At 39.9% G+C, this 22,271-nt stretch overlaps 1 protein-coding gene and 1 long non-coding RNA gene across 3 annotated transcripts in view; one reads left to right on the top strand and one right to left on the bottom strand.

The window, feature by feature from the left end:
* Window positions 1–14,220: 14,220 nt before the first annotated feature.
* Window positions 14,221–21,832, top strand: LOC148186079 (uncharacterized). Its single transcript, XR_015775376.1, has 4 exons — window positions 14,221–14,347; window positions 16,614–16,738; window positions 20,893–21,090; window positions 21,687–21,832. It is a non-coding gene; the product is annotated as an uncharacterized LOC148186079 (long non-coding RNA).
* The window catches only part of LOC148186078 (cadherin-20-like), a 96,040-nt gene continuing 90,125 nt past the window's right edge, over window positions 16,357–22,271 (bottom strand). For both annotated transcript variants that reach the window (XM_088072066.1, XM_088072067.1), the window contains exons 10-12: window positions 21,671–21,788; window positions 20,908–21,159; window positions 16,357–18,816 (exon numbers count right to left, since the gene is read on the bottom strand). In XM_088072066.1, coding sequence (XP_087928192.1) covers window positions 18,299–18,816; window positions 20,908–21,159; window positions 21,671–21,788 — 888 coding nt within the window. In that variant the 3' untranslated portion in view covers window positions 16,357–18,298. The remainder of the gene's footprint in view (window positions 18,817–20,907; window positions 21,160–21,670; window positions 21,789–22,271) is intronic.

Raw genomic sequence — 22,271 nt, 5'->3', positions numbered from 1 at the left:
CCGCTGGGCACAGAGATTCAGCCATCTTTCTATCCTTTTTATCCACGCTGGCGATAGCTGAGAATGTCATATTTTTCATGTTGTCCATCTATCCATCCCACTAATTCTCATGAAATATCTTATGCAATATCTGAAGAATGCCTTCAGGAAATCTCTTAAAATTCAGCACAAACATCCACTTGAACTCAAGGATGAACTGAAAAGATTTTGATGGTCAAAGGTCACTGTACATCCGTCACTTACATCCGTCTCACTCTGGTAAACACATTATCTCATGAACATCTTGAGGGAATTTTTTCAAAATTGGCACAAACGTTCACTTGGGCTCAAAGATGAACTGATTAGATTTTGGTAGTCAGCAGTCAAAGTCATTTGACCTTGCATCAGTCACATTTTTGTGAATGCAATATTGGAAGATGGCCTTGAGGGAGTTTACTCAAATTTGGCACAAATGTTCACTTGGACTCAAAAATGAACTGATTCGATTTTTTTGTAGTCAACGGTCAAGGTCATTGTGACCTTGCTTCAGTCTCATTTTTATGAATGCAATATTGGAAGACAGTCTTGAGGGAGTTTACTCAAATTTGGCACAAACATTCACTTGGACTCAATAATGAACTGATTCGATTTTTTGCAGTCAATGTGGAAATCATTGTGACCTTGCATCAGTCACATTTTCGTGAATGCAATATTGGAAAATTGTCTTGAGGGAGTTTACTCAAATTTGGCACAAACATTCACTTGGACTTAAAGATGAACTGATTAGATTTTGGTACTCAGCAGTCAGTCAAAGTCATTGTGACCTTGCATCAGTCTCATTTTCTTGAATGCAATATTGGGAGATGGCCTTGAGGGATTTTACTCAAATTTGTCAAAAATGCCCACCTGAACTCAAGAATGAACTGATAAGAATCTTGTGGTTGATGATCAAAGGTCAAGGTCACAGTGACAGCTTAAAACATGTTTTTTTTGCCATCAATCAAGGATTCATATGCTCAAATTTTACACAAATGTCTGACATTTTATATCTAAGAGGTCAACTGTGACAAAATATTCTGCATAAAGACTTTAATGGCCATCACTCAGTTTTAAGTCAGGAGCAGACGAGGAGACATTAGTCAGATACTGAATAGGTGACTAATCTTGAAACTGTGCTGATTGTAGAGATCTTCTGCGTGCAGAGTTTGGTAGAAAGTCCATGTTAATTATCGATTGATGGAGAGACCTGTTTAAAATTGCTCTTGACAGCCGTTATAGATTTTTTCCTCTCTGCATCTTACCCACTGCACAATTTATAGCCTCCGAAAAGTGCCGTATCAAATTTGTTCCACTTTCCTTCAGAATTCTGCAAAAGCTTCAAACCCATTGAGACAACATTGATCCTCTCTGGTCCCAAGGGGGTGTTTAAATGTGTTTTTCTGGTGGTCAAACACTTCATCCTCAATTAGATGATTTCTTGATTAGATTTTCGGCTCAGATTATTTGCTGCCAGTGGTGACAAGGCTTTAAAACGAGGTGATGGTGGGATTGATGCCATTTCGACCTTTGCTCCAGGTGGTAGAAATGTACATTTGCATATTTTTTACATGGATTTAGTTTCTCTCCCCTGACCTATGCACTCTTAAAGATGTAGTCCTTTCATAAAACTATGTTTATGGGTAGAGGATCCCTCACACTCCCAGACAGAGGTCGTAGCTGAATGAATGAATGAATGAATGAATGAATGAATGAAACCTTTATTGCCCTGAAGGGAATTCGTCTTGCAGCAAGAGCATAAAAACATAAATTACAAAAGACATCAACATCCATACTGGACAGCACATACTAACATAAAACAAATCAGCAAAAAGCCCCGAATGTCCTAAAATCTCAAACACTCTAAAATTCTAGAAAAGTCCCAAAATCCTAAAAATGCCCTGAAGTTCTATAAATGCCCTACAATTCAGGAAACATCCTAAAATTCTCCAAACATCCTGGAAAAGTACAACTAAGACAGTTTAAAACTGATGATTTGTATCACTATGCAATGAAATCTTTTGCAAGGCCTAAATCTCAAAGTGTCTGATGGTGTTGATGGTTGTGCTCTAACGTCTAACGTCTAACAGCTTTGTGTGTTTTGATATTTCATATAGGCATAAACTGAAATTAATTCTGCCAGCAGAGGAGCGAAGCATTTGCTCTCTCCATTCCACTTCGCCACTCGCCGATGTATTTCCTCGACTGTCCCATCGCCGGTTTAATTTATTTACCCACTTATTGATTCAGATAGTTCCCAGCAATGCATGGCTGTGTGCAAATTATTGGACTATACTGGAGTATTGACTGTGGAAACCTTTATTGTGCCATCATCACACAGGCCTGCGAGCCAGTTTTCTGCAAGCAGTGCATTTTTTATGCTCACAATCATAAAGGCAGACAAGCAAAATTATGCACACACACACACGGAGGCAAACACCTGCACTTGCTCAGTGTGAGACAGCCCGCTTTTCTTTGCAGCCCTGCTCCAGCTTGTCTAATCCATCAGTTGTGGAGGAAGCGCTGGGCCAGCCGTTTTCACTAAATCCCCCGACCGTCAAAGTCATCAGCCCGCCTGCCCGTCCTCGCCTCAGGACCTGAAAAGATTTTAACACTGCACACGTATTGTTTTGGCTGGTCCCTAACCTTAAAGAGGTTATGCAAGTAATACTCAACTTATGGCCCGCAGGCCACATCTGGCCCCTGATAGGGACCCCCCCCTAACATTTTGTATGTCTTAAATTGCTATAAATGTCCAAAAATCCTTGAAACATCCTAAAATGTGAGAAATGTCCTAAAATTCTACAAATGTCCTGAAATCAGAGAAATGTCCTAAAATCAGCCCATTGAGCTGCTTTTTACCAAAAACAAACAAACAAAAAAAATGTCTCAGTGAAAACTGTAACAGGTTTTTGAGTAACTGATATTTTCTTTTCATTTATTGCTTGTGAACACGCATGCACACACGTGCACACACACAGTCATGCATTTTGACACACATGATCATACACTGATAAACTCTTGAAGACACACACTTGCTCCCCCAGTCGCACATCCTGTCAGCTCTGATCTAATCAGGCCTGACTGCTCGGGAAAAGGCTGCTCTGACATTTACACCCCGACTGACAACATTGTTACTAACTGTCAGTCAGTGTGTAACAGGAAATGCTTGTAGACCGTGTGTGTTTTCATATTCTCATGAGGAAAGCTTTCATATAAAAATCCTTTCACATTTATGTATTTTTTATCATGAGTGGGAAATATATTGCAGCTAGAATCCTGACTGGCCCATTAGCAATGTCCAGATGTCCAGTAAAAAATAAAGCTGTAAATACAGTTAGGGTTATTTTTAAAATGTCATAAAGTATCTCTGCTTTGATTTGACTTTGCTTGAAACAGGACAAACATCTGTATGAGCAGTTCTTTCCACTGGAATGCAGGAAATGTGCATTTACGAGTTTCCTCCTTTAAAAGATACATCAGAACACAAATACTATTTCAAGACCGCCAGACGAGGCCTGTAATTACCTTTGATCTGATGGCACAGCAGGGGGGAACACAGATACAGCTAATAGCCTGCATGCATGCCTTGAAAGATAAGAAGAAAGAGACAAAACCAACTTAAAAAGGATCAAAAACATGAACTAAAGTGTGTGACTGCCCTTCTGCTGGGCTGCTGTTGTTATCTGTCTGTGGAGCTGCAGGCTGACGTCTCGAAGTATCAACCTATTCTCATTCCCAACTTGCACAAATTCGTATTATACTGCCATGAAAGGTGGTTTTATGCATTAGTGTCTTACACCAACATTTTTGACCAAGTGATGGTATTTGAGCTCAGAAAGAGGATGGGCTGTGTAATAATGTAGGCAGTAAAAAAGTCTGAACACAAGTCAGCTGGACATGTTGGAGATGCCTGAACTACAAAAACTGAATCTAATGACCTATGGTGTTGTTTTTTGGAGGAGGACAGTCTCCACCATTATAATCTTTAAACATGTATTTCTTGCCTTTCCTGGACAAGATGTCTTGATGTCTTTCTTGGGAGTACAGCTACAGACAAACAACTTGTAATTATTCTACTTAATGTGGCTGATTCAATCAGGATGATATTGGCGATTATTTTAATGTTTCTACATGAGAGCAGCGACTGCATTTGACCCTGTTTGAGGCTCCATTTCTACCTGTTTTGATGCCATCGATCTGTTTACGCCTCTCGGCCTTAATGAATGCACCGGGGAGGCCGGGGAGGCGGCATGACGGATTAAAGGAGGTCATACTCAACTCAAAACAAATGTGTCTAATCCTGGGAATATGCATCATGCTGCTTTCTGTGGACGCTGCGGCCTGACAGGATGCTTTCTCACCATGCACCAATTTCTGTCAAATCCACCCTCATTCTGACACACATGAGATGGAGACGTGCTTCGGACAGGACTTTCAAGGTCACTCAAACTGTTGCGCTGCCCTTGAGCAACATCCTTGATGGTCGGAGGAGGAAATGACTTCAGTCTTTGTTACCGTAACTCCTTCTGGGTGGGAAATAATAGGTCACAAGCTGTTAAAATCTCCTTGAAAATAGAAATGTAATGATCAAAATACACGCTGCACCTGCAGAGGAGTGAGCACAGACTCTTTTGTCCTCAGATTTGTCGCTGGAGTCCAGTCTGGGGGGCCGTGACACAACTCGGCGGCTCTCGCTTTGCTTCTTTTGGTCGGAGAAATGTGGAGTCAGAGGTGAAGAGAAATGCTTCAATTCACTTTCTCACCAGAGGAAACTCGGTCTTTGTCAGTTTGTGAGTCTGCCTGTGGGATTGTAGTTACAGTGTGAAAGAGATGCTTTATCTCTCTGAAAACAGCATAGTTGGAAAAACAAGATCATTTTTTAGGAAGTTTGTGTTGTGCTTTACATCCACAATTGCTTTAATGTCCAGGTAAAGCAAAATCACTGATTTCTATCTAAACACATCAAACATTTTAGAAAATATTTGTTGAAAACGAGAAAAGATCAGCAGCTGTGTAGTACTGCATTGAGGTGTTTGACCGCTAAACTGTTTTTCACCATTTCTGTGTCCAGGATTTTTTGGACATGCCTAAATCCCTGCTTAAGGATGCACTAGAGCCATCCTGAAGTGAGAATTTAGTCATTATCTACTCATCCTCATGTCGATGGAAAGTCAGGTGAAGTTTTATAGTCCACAAAACACTGCCAGAGGTTCAAAAGGAAAAGGATAAAAAAAAACCATAATAAAATCACAAAATGTCTTCGTACTGCTAGTCCTAAGTAATCCAAATGTCCTGAAGCCTGCAAATTTGTTTTTAAAAAACCCGTCACTGGATTCTGGAAATGTGGATTCTTGTTCCTGCAGAATTAAAACATTTCTGTTAGATCTTTAATACAAATACCTGAACCTGTATTATGTTGTTAGATAGAAAGATTTAGAGTCCTTCAGACGGCGTTGAGTAGATTACGTGGCCGGCAGGTAGAAGCAGACGGAGGCAGCTGCTCTTCACTCACATGGCTGGATCTCCGTGAAGTGTGTCCGTGACTGATGTACGCTGGCAGCTCCCGTGATGCATCGACCACAGTCGAAGCTTTCTCACAAGTAATCCAGGACTGATTATGACAGCCCCTCGCTCTCCATCCATCCCTCGCTCTCCGGCGCTGTAGCCCGAGGCGTGCCCCGCCTCGCTGCTCGCCCTTCAAAGCCCCACCTGAGGACGTGGATGTCGGCGCTCGTCACGACTGACCTCTGATGCTCCGTGCCAAGGGGAAACAGTCTCCAAACTTCCTGCCCCGAAGGCCTCTTTGAAAGCTCCTCTGGTTGTTTGTAAAACTCTTCTCTTTTTCACATCGGCTGCCACCGGTCTGTTAATAATGTAATGAAGTGCCTACCTAATTAAACCGAGTACATTAACATATAAAGTAAGATGAGCCCTCAGTTCTGCTGCAGATGTGTGAAACAGATGCTCCCCGACGAGACTTAAATATTGATTTTTTTGAAATGCCAAACACACGCAACACTCATGCACATTGTCACAGATATTTTCTGAACCCTAATTGGACAGACAGCAGAAGAAATGTCAACTGAATGGACGGATTGTTATGTGAATCTCAAAAATGTGCAGCTTTAAGAGACTGTCACTCCACAACGGAAGCAGCAAGCTCAACACAGAGGGAGCAGATAGCGACAGGAGGCATGTTTTCATTACAGATTTGTGCAATTTTTTTGGAAATGTCGATAAAAGACAATTTTAAGATGACTGCATTTCCACTGAGTAATGTTATGCGACTTCTCCTCTGGCAATAATATTCCAAGAAGCATGGTGATGAATGTTCAGCACACTATCAGGTTTATTTCTATTGCAGCCACCGCTCTAACCGTCATTATTTCTGATCGAAGGCGTGTTTTGCAAGTGATAATAGAAAGGCGAGCCCCTTGCATGAGCGAGCGGCCACGTATGAGGGATTTATGGGAGCTGATAGTCCACGATTTCACAGAGAAATTGTGGATTCAAAACTTCCAGATGATCTGCTCAACATTTGAAGAGTTATGTGATGCTCAGCTCTTGTAGCTCCTGCTGCATTATGGGAGCCAGTTCCTATTGACGAGTGCACAGCCATAGCATCATGTGACCTATAAAAGTCAAAAAAGTGTTTGCAGTTTTGCTAAATGTGACTTTTTTCGAAAAAAATACCTGAAATACCACCTCATGCAGGCTTAAAAACCATTTTTGCGAAAAAAAAAAAAATTACATGTTTAGTTAGCCGTTTTTCATGTTTGCAATTTCAATTTGCACAATTTGAGAGTTAATGAAAATCCACATTATAACTAAAGTGTTAAAACTTAACTGACTCAAGGACTTGAGTCAGTTAAGTTTTAACACTTTATTACGGTTTTTCTCCTTTTTCTTTCACACTGTACAACATAAAAGTGCGGGGACAAATGTTTCACGCAAAGTTTTTTACTCACCTTTAACCCTTTAAAAACGGACAGCTGCGTCGTATTTTTGTACACTCCAGATGATGTTATTAAGAATTATAGCTTTCTGGACATTTTTCCTCAGCCAAAAAAATCTACTAATTTCTTCCAATTTGCAGAACATTTTTTGCAAAGTTGAAGATTACCTTTTTTTTAAACCAAAAAGAAATCAAACCAATTTGCTCAGATGTCAGAGGTTAAGATACTTCTGAAAGGCGTTTGAATGCTGCACAAAAAAAGTGATGTTGATCCAGGTTTCAGAGAGGTTAAAACAGCCGGGTGAACAGCCCGGCCCTGGTGAAGTCTTTTCAACACCAGAGGCTGCTGAAGGTCATGGGTACGACACTATTGGAGACATTAGCAACACAAAACCAACAGAAAAATATATTTCTCAGTTGGCAAATTGAATGTTTTATATGCTTCTAAATTGCTGAAAACACCAATTAATGCAAATTCATTTTATCATCAGTGTACGAAAGTGGCTGCTTCGTCCATTTTATTCTTGATATCGTGGACACACTCAGAGTGCGTTACGTGTGCGTGCAGCCCTGCTCCTTTCACAATATGTGCTTTTCCTGCAGCCCGTGTCTGCACAGCTGGGCTTTCATGTGTGCGTGACTGGATGCACACGAGCTGCGTGTCTTTCTATCTGTCTTCAGCCATGTTCGGTGGCCTCAGCCTCTGGGGACGGACAATCATGTGCCGCGTACGGCTGAGAGTCTGCAGGATCTAATTTAACCCAAACAGTCCACCTGCCGATTCACTGATTAGCACACCTTCAAATAGAAATCACCTTCACCTGCAGACGTGGAAACCTGCAGGCTGCTGGCTCAGTGTCCACAGGGGACGTGGTTGTCCTTCCCAGGTGGTTTAATTGGTCCAGAGCAGATTATTATGATAATGCGTGGACTCATATGTGGGTCAGGGTCTCTGAAGAGGGAGAAAGCAGCCTGTTCTGATTGAAATACATAAAACGACGTCGACCTCTGAGGGGTCTGATTAACAAGTTAGGAACGACAAAACATACAGCCTTGATTCCTAAAAAAGGTGGAAAGATGAAAAAAAAGCTAATTTTTCCTGAGACATCACTGCCTGAATAGCGTCACAAAAACAGTTGTTTTCAGTGAGACATTTCTGCATTTTGTTCTGCCACGAAAATTATTATTTATACCTAGATATTGCTGCATTTCCAGCATGGATAGTGCCATAAAAAACAATAATCTTTTACATTTTTACACTTGGTAGTAGTAGTAGTACACTCAGTAGTACAAAAAGCAAATGTTTTTACAGAGAATTCTTCGCTTTTCTCCCAGGATAGTGCCACGAAAATGGTTGTTTTTAACAGAGACATAGCAGTGCTTCCTGTTGGGATGGTGCCATGACAACCGATTTTGTTGTTGTTGTTGTTGTTGTTGTTGTTGTTGTCACAGAGACGTTGCTGCGTTTCCTGCTATGATAGTGACACGAAAACCTGTAAGCCTTTTCTAAACAGCCAAGTGGTATTTTTATTCCTAAATCTAACCACTTTTTTACCTTGATACTTCCACTAACTCCATTAACTTTCTATCTGTCACTCAGGTTTACCTTTCTCTTGCCTTTTTTTCCATTTCTTTTGCCAGTTTTTTTTTACTTTTATATTGCCAACTTTTTACCTCGACATTGGCACCTTTTTAATGTTTCCATTGGCACTTCACTACCTTTCCGCCACTTTATTATAGTTTTGTGACTACTTTTTGACATTTTTATTGCCCTTTTTTAATCTTTTTGTTGCCACTTTTGTCATTTTTTTATTGAACGTTTTTACCTTTACACTGCCACAAATCTTTCAATTTCTATTACTACTTGTTCTTCACCTCATTATTGGCTCTGTATCGCCTATCCCTCCCCACGTGTTGTTGCTTTTTTTGCCTTAATATTGTTTTCACCTGTAAGCTAAAGCTAATAATTATGTTCTTCATGTCTTTACTCTGAAAGTAACACAAATAATTCCCTAAAAATCAGACGTACTTTGATACTTGAGATTACATTATGAAGTGATGGGAAGAAAATCTGACAGTTTCAATCATATGTTGCGGTTTTTTATTAAATTTTTATATGGTTCCCTTTCTGTTGCCACCATTTTGGTAACATCTTATTTCCTAGAGTCACACAAAAACTAAAGAACCAAAAAATCAAATATCCTACTCCCAGAAAACAACAGACAGAGAAAAATCAAGAAATATATAGGAGACAGTGCGAGTCCTCTGCAGGTAAAGATGACAGCGACATGAAAGAGACAACACAAGTACACATTCTGCTTTCTGTCTGATATCGACATAAAATGATTCAAGGTGGGAAAAACATTTTTTATTCTGCACTTCAGACTGTTTTTTGATCCTGTGAGATTTGTCTCGGTCCTGCCTGCTTTGCACATTTTTATTATTAATGTCGGTGACAGACAACCTACGTCTTGGAGACTAAATATGTGGATTGAAATAAAGTGGTGGTGGAGGTGTGAAGTGATCCAGGAGGTGTTAACTACACTTGTCAAAGGCAATGGATTAGAAAGAGGATGCTAAATTTAAAAAAAAAAAACAACAAAAAACCACTGGCCCTCCAATACTTCCTCTCTCATCCTGCTTCCAATTTGTCTGTTTGTGTCCTTCATCCCACGAGAAGAAGCCCGGCGCTTCTTTAAAAAGAAATAAAAAAGTGAGGCATGATAACACAAACTGAATCTGACAAATTGCACTGGGCACACAGTGTATTAGGTATCGGAGACCCTTACGATGAACGCCACTCTCTGCAAATAGAAAAACGACGAGGGGACTGGAAGCAGACGTGATGGAGGAGTGGAGAGCGGGCGGATGTGAAGTGTTTGTCATATCAGAGCTGGATTGGGATACGGCTACAGTGCTGGTTGTGGTCCCTGTGATGAAGCTGCCAGTCCGCTGAATCCCAGCAGGCCGGTTTGTTTACAGGTTTCCGTCATGTTGTCAGAGCCGGAGAGACGGAGTGTGTGTGGATGTGACTCCTTCCACATAGACTGAGTGCATACGCGGGGGTGAAATGAACCGTCCGTATCACTTTATTGGCTTTTATTCTTAGAAAAATTGTCATATTATTCTTTTAAAAATCGTTATCTGCTTCAGTTTTTATGCCTCCGTGCTGGCTATAGCTGAAGCTGGAGGCATTATGTTTTTGGGTCGTCTGTCCATACGGTCAGTTCTTGAGAACAGGATTTCTTAAGAAAACCTTGAGGGAATTTTTTTCAAAGTCAGCATAAATATTCACTGGGAATACCACCAATACTTTGGTGGTCATAGGTCAAAGGTCAAGGTCCCTGTATCTGTCTGACTATTGTGAATGCAATATCTTAACTAAACCTGGGAGGAATTTCTTAAAATTTGGCACATTCATGTAGACTCAAGGATACACTTTTTAGATTTTGGTGGTCAAAGGTCAAGGTCATAGTGACCTTGCAGTTGCCCCATTCTCATTAATGCAATGTCTCAAGAACACCTTAAGGGAATTTATTCAAATTTGACACAAACCTTCGCTTGGACTCAACAGTAAGCTGATTACACTTTTGTGGTCATAGGTCAAAAGCACAAAAGTAGAAACAGAAAGGGAAAAATTACAAATAGAGAGAAAATAGAAATGTACAAAAGAAGTTGTATTAGAAGCATAAAAATGTGGCAATGCTATGATAAAAAGGAATGCAATAGAAAATTTTAAAAAGTGTCAATAAAAAGATTAAAAAGCATAGTGTCACTGAGGGAGCACAGGTGCGTATTTTGTGTTACTATTCTGCGTGTGTTGCATGTTTTCGTTATAATGTTTTCGTCCAGCTCACACAGGCGTTTGCTGTTTGGCTGATTAGACTTTAAAGTTTGGCCAACTTTTCTGCTGGTTGCTGAAGCTGCTCCCTCACATCACACCAACAGGCTTCCATCCAATTCTTCAGGTTTCCATCCAAATACAGACGAAATTTTAACTGGATTTCCAGAAAACTGACCACCCCCCAAAAAGTGCATTTTCCATTCATTACTGTTATGCAAATATTAGGAGCTGGCTCGTTGTGATAAGCAGCTGGTGGAAGAAAAATAGTCTCATCATCGCTTCACACAGATCTGATGTTTTGGTCTCTTCAGCCGGCGTTTAAGTCACGTGCTTTATGTACTTCAGGATTTATTCATGAAGTTTTTGGTCAGCTTTGTCACATTTTGCTTTTATTAATGTGTCTACCTAAGCGGAGAAAAAAAATGTTAATGAAAGTTTTAACAAAAGGAACAATGCAAAAGCAAAATGATTACAGTACAAAGAAGAAACATTAGCAATAGAAATGACACATTTAAGTGGCAAATGAAAGGTGAAATGGCAATGGGAAAAGGGTAAAAAAGTGGCAATTTTTAAAGGGTAAAAAGTGGCATTAGAGGGTTAATAGTAGCATTACAAAGACAGGGGAAATGCGTCAATGGAAACATTAAAATGAGGCAATAGAAGGATACAAAGTCATGATAGAAACAGAAATAATAGCAATAGAGAGTTTACAAAAACTTGGCAAATGAAAGGTAAAATGCCAGTGTATAAAGGTTTAAAAAATCGGCAATAGATAAAAATGTTGCAGTGTAAAGGGGAAAAATAGCATTAGAAAGGAAGGGAAAGGGTGTCAGCTGCAACATCAAAATGTGGCATTAGAAGTGGCAACATTAAGGTAAAAAGTGTCAACAAAAGTGTAGATTTAAACCAGAAAAATGGCATCGGAAGGGTAAAAAATTGGCAATAATAAGGTTAAGTGGCCAGAGAAATGTAAAAAAATGCAAATAAAAAGGCAGAAATTAGCAGTGTAAAGGTAAAAATATGGCAATAGAAAGAAAACAAAAAAGTACCAACAAAAACGTCAACTTGTGGCATTAGAAGAATAAATAAGTGGCAATATTAAGGCAAAAGTGGCCATAGAATGAAAAAAAGTGGCAATAAAAAGGTTTTTTAAAAAAAGTGGAAATGTAAAGGTTCATTAGATTTTGATGTTGAAAGTCAAGGTCACACTGACCTTGCATCAGCCACGTACTTCTGAACAAGAAAAACTGAGAACTCCTTGAAGGAGTTTCCTCAAAATCACTTTTGAAACCATAACATTACCCTTTCTTTCTTTTTTTCTAACATTTTTTTAAAAAAATACAAACCCTCAAATTGCAATTTTTATAGATTTTTTTAAATTTATTTTTTAACCTTCATATTGCCACTCATATTGCACAGATTCATAGGTTTTTTCTAGTTAATGGAGGAAAAAATTACAGTAGCTTAACATGGTTTTCTATATTATATGGTTGATACTTGAACTTTATATAAGATTAACCCTTCTGTATCAGCCACTTAGCACCCAAGACTGAGTGGGGGAAAAAAATCCAAAAACAAAGAAGAAAACAAAAGAAATGAGCAGATTATGTCTTAAAAAGTAAGGCTGTGCACCAGTACTGTAAACCTCAGAGAGACGCCGAAGACACGACGCTCAGGAGAGGCTCTGCTCTCAAACGCCCTCGTGTTCTGCTGCAGCTTAAAGAGATAACGCTGAAATAACCCATCGCTGCACTCATGAGCCAAGCTGAGAGGATGGGACAGACAAAGACGGAGAGGAGACAGAAACTAGAGAGGGGACGAAGGGAGTGAGAGACATGATGGAGGGCTTGGAGGACTCAAGCAGACAGACAGTCGAACTACAGGGAGACTGAAAAGAGGTAGAGAGACGGACAGAGCGAGATAAGAGGAGGATCAGACAGAGAAAGCCCGGCAGCGGTTTGGGTCTGTATATATGTTTCGCTCTCTAACTCCACATGTCAAATGGGTTGGACCTGCTCGTCCCTCCCAGGGCCTCCAGTTTCTTTCCGCCCCTCAATTTCCAGCAGAGCGAAGTGTGTTTTTCCACTTCGCATTAGGGGATGATTCAGTGGGTCTGCTGCGGTTTACCCTCAGCAGGATTAGAGCGGGAAGGCTTCTTATTATCCTCCACCATTTGAGCTCCTTCGTCTGTTAGAAAGAGCAGTGGAGCTTAAGACAAATTACCCCCTCAGTGCCTTTTTCGGATGGCACGGCTCCGGCCCTGGAAATGGCCCTGGGAGAGGCAGGCAACTGGGCAGGAGGGGAGGATGGGATTGGGGCGTCTTTGAGGAGGGGTTGTTAGGATTTAATTTATGCAGCCGAATGGGGTAAAGTGTCAGGAAAGACTGGCAAAGGGCGCTGACATGAGCTCTGAATGCTCGTGACAAGAGATTTACGGCGAGGAGTGATGGGAATAAGGTCACAGCGAGCGCAGATCGACTCAAGACTTTGGTCAATTCACAGAATAATAAAACCCAACAGGCTTCTAAAAAAATGAAAAGTTTCTTTCCCTCCGAAGGCTTAAAAGTGATATTTTCAACTTTGACTTTATATTTTCAACTTTTTTTTCTTTGTGTGATTATAAACTGTAAATGTAAAAGCCACTTAAAGACATATTTTATTCTTGGCAAAAATGTTGGTTCTTGTCATGCAGGTTTGGATATTCATGTTTTAACAATAGTTTCTGTATATTCTGAATGGTGTATAGTAGTAAACTAAAGTTATTTTTATATTTTCCTAACTTCTTATATTATTGTTTACAATGCAAGCTAAGTCATGTACCACAGCTATGGTGACAAAAGAGGGTATGATGACGTTTTTGACTGTGATTATTATGTATTGTGTAGGGACGTGTTTCACTGTTTATGTAAGATTAGAAATAGGACATCAAGTTGGTATTTGACCAAATGAAATATTAGTATGAGTAATTTTCTTTATTATTCCGAACCTCTTTAAAGTGTTTTCCTGCCTCGTGTGGATTCTACAAAACAGAGCTGAAACGCGAGTCAAAACCGAGACACTTTGCAGACTAAGTGGCCTAAAATGAATGAAATTTTTGAGACGTTTGGCTCTGAGTGTAGTATATCTTCAGGCAGTTTTACAGAAGATTTTGTGAGTGATTTTTTCGAAATGACAGTGCCTTGAACATGGTTGCTTTTCCAGCTGGGATTCTGCCTCTATAACTGAGCATTTTAAGCCAAAAAAGGGGTCTTTTTCCAAACCAAAACCAAGTGATTTTTGTGCTTAAAGCTAACCACCTGTTAACCAAAGCACTGTTAAAACCAAAAGTTTCAACATACGTTTCAACACGTGTTTTTCTCCACCACAGCTGATTCAAATGATCAGCTCGTTATGACCTCGTGAAGCAGCTTGATGACCAGCTGAATGTTGGATTCAGCTTTGTTGGATCAGGGAGAGATCAAAAACATGCAGAACAAACGGTACTCGTGGAGAAGTTTGGGAAACACTGGGCTACATGTTAACCTACAAAGGTAAGTGCGGTTTTCAGAAACATACAATGCCAGCAGTTTCTCTGCCAATTTGGTTACTTTGATGCATTTCTGCTCTTAAATCCATCATTCAGCTTGCAAACATGTTAAAGCTAAAAATTTAAATCTGTATGAAGCCATGTTTGACCTCTAGAGGGCAGAAAGATGGCACAAACTTACCGATAAAGCTGCATCCAATAATAGTGCTGACTGATGACATCATGCAGGAGGTTAGAAAGTGTGTTTGATAAGCAAACATAAAATCTGATGGAGAAACATAAAGATCTGTGAAGCCTTTGCAGACTGCTGAATGTTAAAATAAAGAGACAAATTAGAGAAAAATCCCCGGTGTGTAATTGAAGTGTTCTGCTCAGCGTGCAGCGGATATGAAAGTAAAAATGTAAATCCCAAGAATATTATAGGCTCATCTTCTGTGCAATTTCACTGTTGAATGCCACCCAGCAGGTAAGCGGGAGCCGCCGATTTCAGACTTATTCCTTTGTTATTTTTTTTTGACAATAGAAATGGAAATTCACAGCAGTGGAAAATATTGTAAAGGGCAGATTATCTCTTTGATTTTCTTTATTTTTGCCTTTTTTGTCCTTAATTGGTATGACTTTGATTGACACGAGCAATTAAGTGGAGCCTCCTGTTTCTAACTGATTGATTTCCTTTGACAATGTTTCATTTGCTTATATAAAATTGCAGCAAAAGCGAAAAGAACAATTTTTGCGAATTGTTTATGAGGCTCAGGTACAGCAGGCGGTGTGTGTGTGTGTGTGTGCGTGCGTGCGTGTGTGTGTGTGTGTGGCGGGCGATGAGCTTTTAATCAATGCCAGCCATTATCGCTGCTAAACAAAAATAAGTCAAGCAAATTAAGCACTTTGAGGAGAAACTGTAATGAAAAGTGAATCAGCTGCAATAACACTTTGGAGGACAATTCGGCGTATGATTGCACATTAAAATAGCTGCTTTATCTTTTTAAGGACTCACATTTCCGTCATGCTTCAGGGGACTGCATAACGCTCTGAAGAAGCAGTTTATTATTAAAAACTGCTCTGAAAATGTTGCCACCCAGATGTTCAGAGAACATAATATCTTTTCTTGCATCCGTGACAATTTTCTCATCTCGGGGCAGTTTAACCCTTTAAAATCTGAGCAAATTGATTTGATTTCTTGCATAAACCATGGGAAGAAGAAAATAAGCAAAAATGAGCAAGAAATGAGTAAAAAGTTACAAGACAATTACCTGAAAATAAGCATAAGAAGAGGTCTAAAAGACAAATGAGTGAATGGAATGACCCCAAAAAGTGCTGAAAAAACTATAACTATAACAAATTTAAATATATAATCACAATAATTATGAATATCGATTTCTGGAAACTTGTCCTTGTTTTATTATAAATTTAAATATTTTCTTATTTTCTTATACTTTTATTTACTAATATCTTGCAATTTGTGGGATCTTTGTTGCTGACTGCCTTTTCCCTCAATGTTTTCAAAAGAAATCAAACCATTTCAGTTAAACACGGCTTGATTTTTCTCAAAAAATATTGTCAGAAAGCAATAGACAATGAAAGAAAACATTACCCGAAATTTACTAAGAAATTTGTAAAAAGTAAAAAAACAAATGTTTTCTTTCTGCTATTAAAAGAAAACTATAGAACAAAACACAGATATTACCTGAAAAAAGTGCCTAAAAATTACAATAATTTTGTTACAGAATTTTAAATATCTATTTATGATTATTATAAATATAGTCTTCCCATAGCTGTTTCCTGTCAAATTTTCCCATGACATTTTTCTCTAGCTAATATATAGCTAAATAATTTTCTAAATCTACTAATTTCTTGCAGTTTGTGAAAGTATCCAGTTGCTCGTGTTTTTTTCCTTCATGTTATTCAAAGAAATCAATTTGCTCTGGGATCAAAGGTTGAATATTTATGAAAGACAAACTGATGTTGGTCCAGGTCTCGATGGGTTAATGAAAAAGTGAAGCCACATTCTTTTTTTCCTTTTTATTACCAAGAATACAAAAAATATCTACATTCACATACCACTTACTGCAGCATGACTGACCACATAGATTTCAAGTAAACGTCATCCAATCAAATTATCAAAATGCACCTTCACTTCCTTCGCAGTTTGTAAAATCCTTTTTTAAGCTTTTGGTGTTCGTGTTTCGCTGATTTCTTCTTTTTTTCATCCAAAATGTCTCTTTTTGTCCATTTTTTTCCATTTGGCACTTAATGCAGATTATTCTCTGAAGTCCGCAGGATTGGAGGATTAAGCCAACGCATCGTCCCTGACGGGACAGATCATCAGACTCTGGCTGGGCACGGTGGTGGATCCCGAAAAGAAAGGCGACTCGGTCGTGTGCTCGTCCAGGTTCGGGTATGATGTGCTGAACATTCACATCTTGATGAACATTTCAAAATCCAGTTTGGCTTCCCTCATATCCTTATGAATGAACTGCTTCATGTTTTTTCAGGGAAAAAAACAGAGTTACAATACAAATAGGTCAAAAATGATACAAAAACAATAATACGATAAACATATCAACCTGGAAAACCCACATGGGATTACAGCATCTCCATCTCCTGTGCATGTCATGTGACATTTAGAGAAAACTCGACTGAAAACAAGAGCTTTTACAGCAGGGACACTCAAATTACTTTGCCTCGGGGCCAATCTTGCTAAAAAGCAGGGGGCCAGGGGCCAGTCACAGCAGCCTCATACATGTTTCTAAGATTTTCTTATCTTTGTAGGATTTTAGGGCATTTTGGCAATTTTAGAACATTTTCAGGAATTAAGGACATTTCTAGAATATGGAAATATTTCTGGGATTTTGGGATGTTTCCAAGATTTTAGGACCTTTCTAAGATTTGAGGACATTCCTTGGATTTTAGGAGATGTTGTGGCTTTAGGAATGTTTCTTGGCTTATAGGTCATTTCTCTGATTTTAGGACATTTATCGGATTTTAGAACATTTCTCAGGTTTTAGGACGTTTCTAGGATTTTAGGACATTCCTTGGGTTTTAAGACTCCCTTGGCTCTTAGGACTTTCCTAGGATTTTTGGACATTAGGGGATGTAAGGGATCCTCCACTTGCATGCTGTTTTATGCACTCTGGCACCTTACGTTGCTAAACGTACAAAAACAATTCCCAATGTGAATCACTTTATTTTTGGGGGATTTAGAAAATTGCTGGGGTGCCACCTGGCACCCTATCGGGGACTAGATTTGGCCCGCGGGCTATAAGTTGAGTATCGCTGTTTTACATCATGTATGTTACAACATATACGTGATCTTTTAAAGACTTCCTCACATAACGGCAGTTTAAGTACAGTGTTGGTTTGAAGTACCCAAATAAGTTAGCAAAAAAATATAAATACAGCACATGAAACAAATAAATTAAGACCTGCCCACAGATGAAACAGAAGAGGGACGCATCTCTCGATTGCAGGAATGACTTTTCTCTTTCATTTTTCGCCCTCAGTGTTGCGGCTCATGTTGAAAAGCTCTGAACAGTGGATCAACCTCTCAGAGTTTGTCTCCTGCGCTGCTGCGAGTTAAGGTCTCTCTCGTTTTTTCATCTCTGCCATAAATCGCGCAACACTTTGAACCAAAGGGGCTCTGCCTGTGGCTGGGTCAGGCAGGGGAGTTAACATGTGCTTTGAAGCCGTTCCTTTGCGGGTCTTGCATGGCTGCCAATCCAGCCTCAGTCTCTGGGGGGCAGATTTAAAACCAGCTCACACTGCTGCTGCTGCGGGCGTCTCAGGCCTTCAAGGCTGCGGAGAATCGAGGCTTCGGCAGGAATTCAAGTGCTAACAGTCATGGATGCAGGCGTGAGCACATCCCGGCTTTATTGTGCACACATTTTTGTCTGTTTGATGTTTTTGTCTCTTTTGTTGGCCATTTTTGTCAGATTAAAAAGGCAAAGGTTCTGCTGTTCTACCACATCGGAGGAGTGTTTGTCTCCAGCACGCCGTACATCTCCGCCAGTTTTTTAAAGCGAGGCCCCCAGTCGTTCAGATAGTCGTACTCGTGGTCCGTATTGGACGTCCCCGACTGGAGCGAGCTGAGCGACTCAGCGATCGAGCCTTCTCCCTCGTAGGCGTAGGTCTGCAGGGAGTCGTAAGGCGGGGCACACGGGTCCATGTCGGCCTCCAGGAGCTTCGCCAGCACGTATCCGTGAACGTTGCTGTCCCCGCCGCCGCCCATGACGCACGCCTGAGGGACATAACGCGACAGGCTCTCGATCTCTGGCAGCATGTCCTGTCTCATTTTGCCCAGGTGGTGGTGCGCCTCACGTGGGTTCCACATGGCGGCGATGTCGAAGGCCTCGGTGTCCTCCTCGCCGCCACCTTCGTCATCATACCGCACGATATTCTCGTGGACGTTCTCTTCCTCGTCGCACAGATATGGTTTCTTCCGATGGGTTCGCAGGGAGAGCATGAGCAGGATCATCACTGGACGAATAAAAAGATGAGAAACAGTCGGACAGGAGAATTTTAGAGATGATGTTTATCTTCAGTAGGAAACGACACATAAATCATTTAAGAAATCAGAAACATGGTGGACGTATGGACAGACTATGAGACAGTGGGCGCTCATACACAGATTTGCAAAAGGCCCAAACAGAGGCACAGGCAGCAAGACACAAAGACACAGACGGTGAGGTGGTTTTATTCTCTCTGCGGTCATTTTATGTCTCTTAGTAGTTGTTTGTCTTTTTGAGGTAATTTTGTGTCTTTTTTGTGTCTCTTTGTAGCCTTTTATATTTCTTTGCAGTGGTTGTGTGACTTTTTAGTTGTTTTGCATCCCTTGTGGTCATTTTATGTCTCATTGATTGATGCCGTCTCTAACTTCCTATATTTGCCTCATTTCATGACAAACATGCAGAAAAAGTCTTTCCAGACAGAAAACGTCAGACTGCATTTAAAACTTTAGTAGTTTGATATAAACGCAGTGACTGAGGGCGAGCCTCGGGGCAGCGTCGGGCCTTGATTAAAATCTCTGCAGCACTTCGTTACGCACCCTGACCTTTCAGCTGGGGAGTGTTCTTTTGAGTATCTGTTAAAATCTCCTCTAGACTAAAATAATCAACCTTGAAAAACATAAGAAAAGGTTGAAAAAGAGGGAGAATAGCACACTTTGGTTTGTCTTAGTCTCTATAAACTCTTTGAACTCAACATTTCAGAGTAGAAATCCTCGGTTTGGAGAAAGAGATATCACAGGAGCATTAAATGCATTAAGCTAAGCCATCTCCCAGTGTGACATCATCCGGGATTAAATATGGGTTTCCTTCTGCATCCTGGCAAACGTCGGGCGTTCATTAGCACCAGCTGCCCTATAGCATCACACTTTCTTCTCCCCTGGAGGCCGATATGGACCCACTTTATCTCTCCCTGCAGACCTGTGAGGATGTGCAGGAGGGCTCAGCTGGTCGACTCACTCTGCTCCTCCGGGAGGCAACAACACATTCACTAAAAACATCTTTGCACACTTTCAGTATGAGCTCATTGTTTCAAAAGACATAATAACTCTGCTTTATTCATTTTAGACATCGTTAAACATAAAATATGCAATCGAGAGATGATTATATAGCCTTTTAGTGTGTCAGTAGCTCATAACGTCAATGATATCAGAAAACTTTTACTGTCCTGCTCATTTTTAAAAACCTGTCACTTTTTTCTTTTACATTGTCACAAAATAAGACATTAATATAATGTTACTAATTAGACTTTATTATTGTTAGAGTTGGATTTTGGATTTTTTGAATGACTTTGCAACATTGGTCGTGCACAAGTTAATTATCTTGTTGAAACTAGTTATTATCTTATGAAACAATTTCGTATTGTGTAAGAACTAGTTAATCATCTTGTGGGAACTAGTTCATTATCTGGGATAATCCCATATCTATATGGGAACTCATTAACTATCTTGTGGGAGCAAGTTATTATCAAGTAAGCAAGTTATTAAGTTAATTATCTCATCTGCGTGCAGAAGTTAGTAATCTTTTGGGAACTAGTTTCTTGTTGTAACTAGCAGATTATCTTGTGGGACCTGTTTTTTTTTTATCTTGTGGGAACAAGTTTTTAGCTTGAGGGGAAAAGGTTAATTAACTTGTGCACACAAGACTAAAAAATTATCAACTTTTCCGGACTTTACAGGCTTGTAAGGAAACATTGTTACAAACATTCCCAAGGATTTTTAATTTTATTTTTTTTATTTTATATATATTCCAAAGCCAAAAACACGAGCAGAAGTGTGAATTAAACAGTGTCACGACAGCATCTCTGTTTGACGCTTTGTTGGATTTGGTCTGTTCTGTCTTATTAATTTCTTGAATATTTCTTATGTGCTCTTTACTTTCTTTGTCTCTGCCAAGAGTTTCTTCATGTTTGTTGTTAAAACTTTTGTTAGTGCTGTATCTAAAACTTTTCTGAAAAAAACATTATAAAAAACATTACTCAGAGTTTGGAGTAGTATATTTTGTCACTGTTATCATTATTTGACAGAAGGCTTCTGGCTCCTCTCTGCAGCAGGTCATAACTCACCCAGCAGGACGAAGATGCAGGCCAGGATGGCGATGAGCGCCCCTCTGCTGAGGCTCGCGGGCAGGCTGTACGCCTCTGCATTGCACGACATGACATTGCCCTCGTGGTCGCAGCTGCACACGCGGATTGTCAGCGTGCTGGTGCTGGTCTGGACCGGCTGCTCGCCGTCAGAGATGAAGATGGGTAAGTAGAAGACGGTCTGGTCCTGCTGAGACCAGCCTCCTCGTCGCGTCAGGATCCACGCTGTGTTGTCTGGAAAGAGACGGAGAGGTCAGAGAAAAGGTCGAGTTGGTGGAGTCCTTTGAGCTCAGCTGACAGATAACAGGGTTCAGGGCGTGGACATATTCATATTCACAGGAGGTAACTGTGAACGAGTACAGAGTCATGGCGCTGGTAGTGAGAGCTGAGGATTTCTTTTTTTTTGTAGCTGTGAAGATGAATTTGTTAACACAACAACTTAACACCAGTCAGTCATTACTTCTTTTTTTGAAACATTATAATTATCACTGTCGGTATAGTGTTTATTGAAATTAATTAATTTGACTAAAATTAGAGTTTAGTTAAAAAATGTCAACATTAGACTTTAAAAGCCACTATATGTATGGAAAAAATATAACTCAAAGACAGTTCATTGATTATTTGAATTATGCTACAAATAAGTGATATAATAATACAATATGAATTTCTCTGAATTTCTACAAAAAACACGAGTATACACTGTTTCCAGCTGGACAACAGTACACACATTTACTGTTTTATCTACCTTGGTTGTCTCTCAGGGTGAAGTTGGGGTTGTTGGCGGCCTCCGGAGCCAAACTGTAGTAGAAATGTTGTCCACCCAGTGGCTCATCTGGATCCACTGCCGTCACCGTCTGGATCAGCTGAACGACATCAAACAGACTCACCATTCAGAATAATTTAACCAAAAGCTTTAAAAAAAATTAGCAGAGTAAAGAGTAATATCCTCTCAGATTATTTATCTGAAACAGCCTGGAAATCACAATTTCCATGCCCACCAGGGTCCATTTAAAAAAACAGTAATTTTATGATAATAAAGTATACTATTTAAAGTAGAAATAAACAGAATACAACTCACAAAAGTTGTCTACCTTCATCTCTCCACTGCTCCAACAATCAGCAGCTCAGTTTTGGATGAAATAAACCTTTAATTCACCCAATTAGATGTGAAAATATGCTGACTACAATCAGGCTTAAATGACTGTTTATTAAATGGAGTCTGGTGGATTTGGTGATAGTGATTTCAGAGGTGCTTCTGGCTGAAACAAGGATCTTACTCAATAAGAAAAATGTCTATTTATGTAGGAATCTTTTCCATGATGTTGTCAGACACTTACAATAACAAT

Source organism: Plectropomus leopardus, chromosome 21 (genome assembly GCF_026936395.1).
Source record: "Plectropomus leopardus strain MGB_pleo_1.0 chromosome 21, ASM2693639v1, whole genome shotgun sequence".
NCBI lineage: Eukaryota > Metazoa > Chordata > Actinopteri > Perciformes > Serranidae > Plectropomus > Plectropomus leopardus.
The sequence above is the reverse complement of the archived record's forward strand: the minus strand, read 5'-3'. Positions and strand labels throughout refer to the sequence as shown.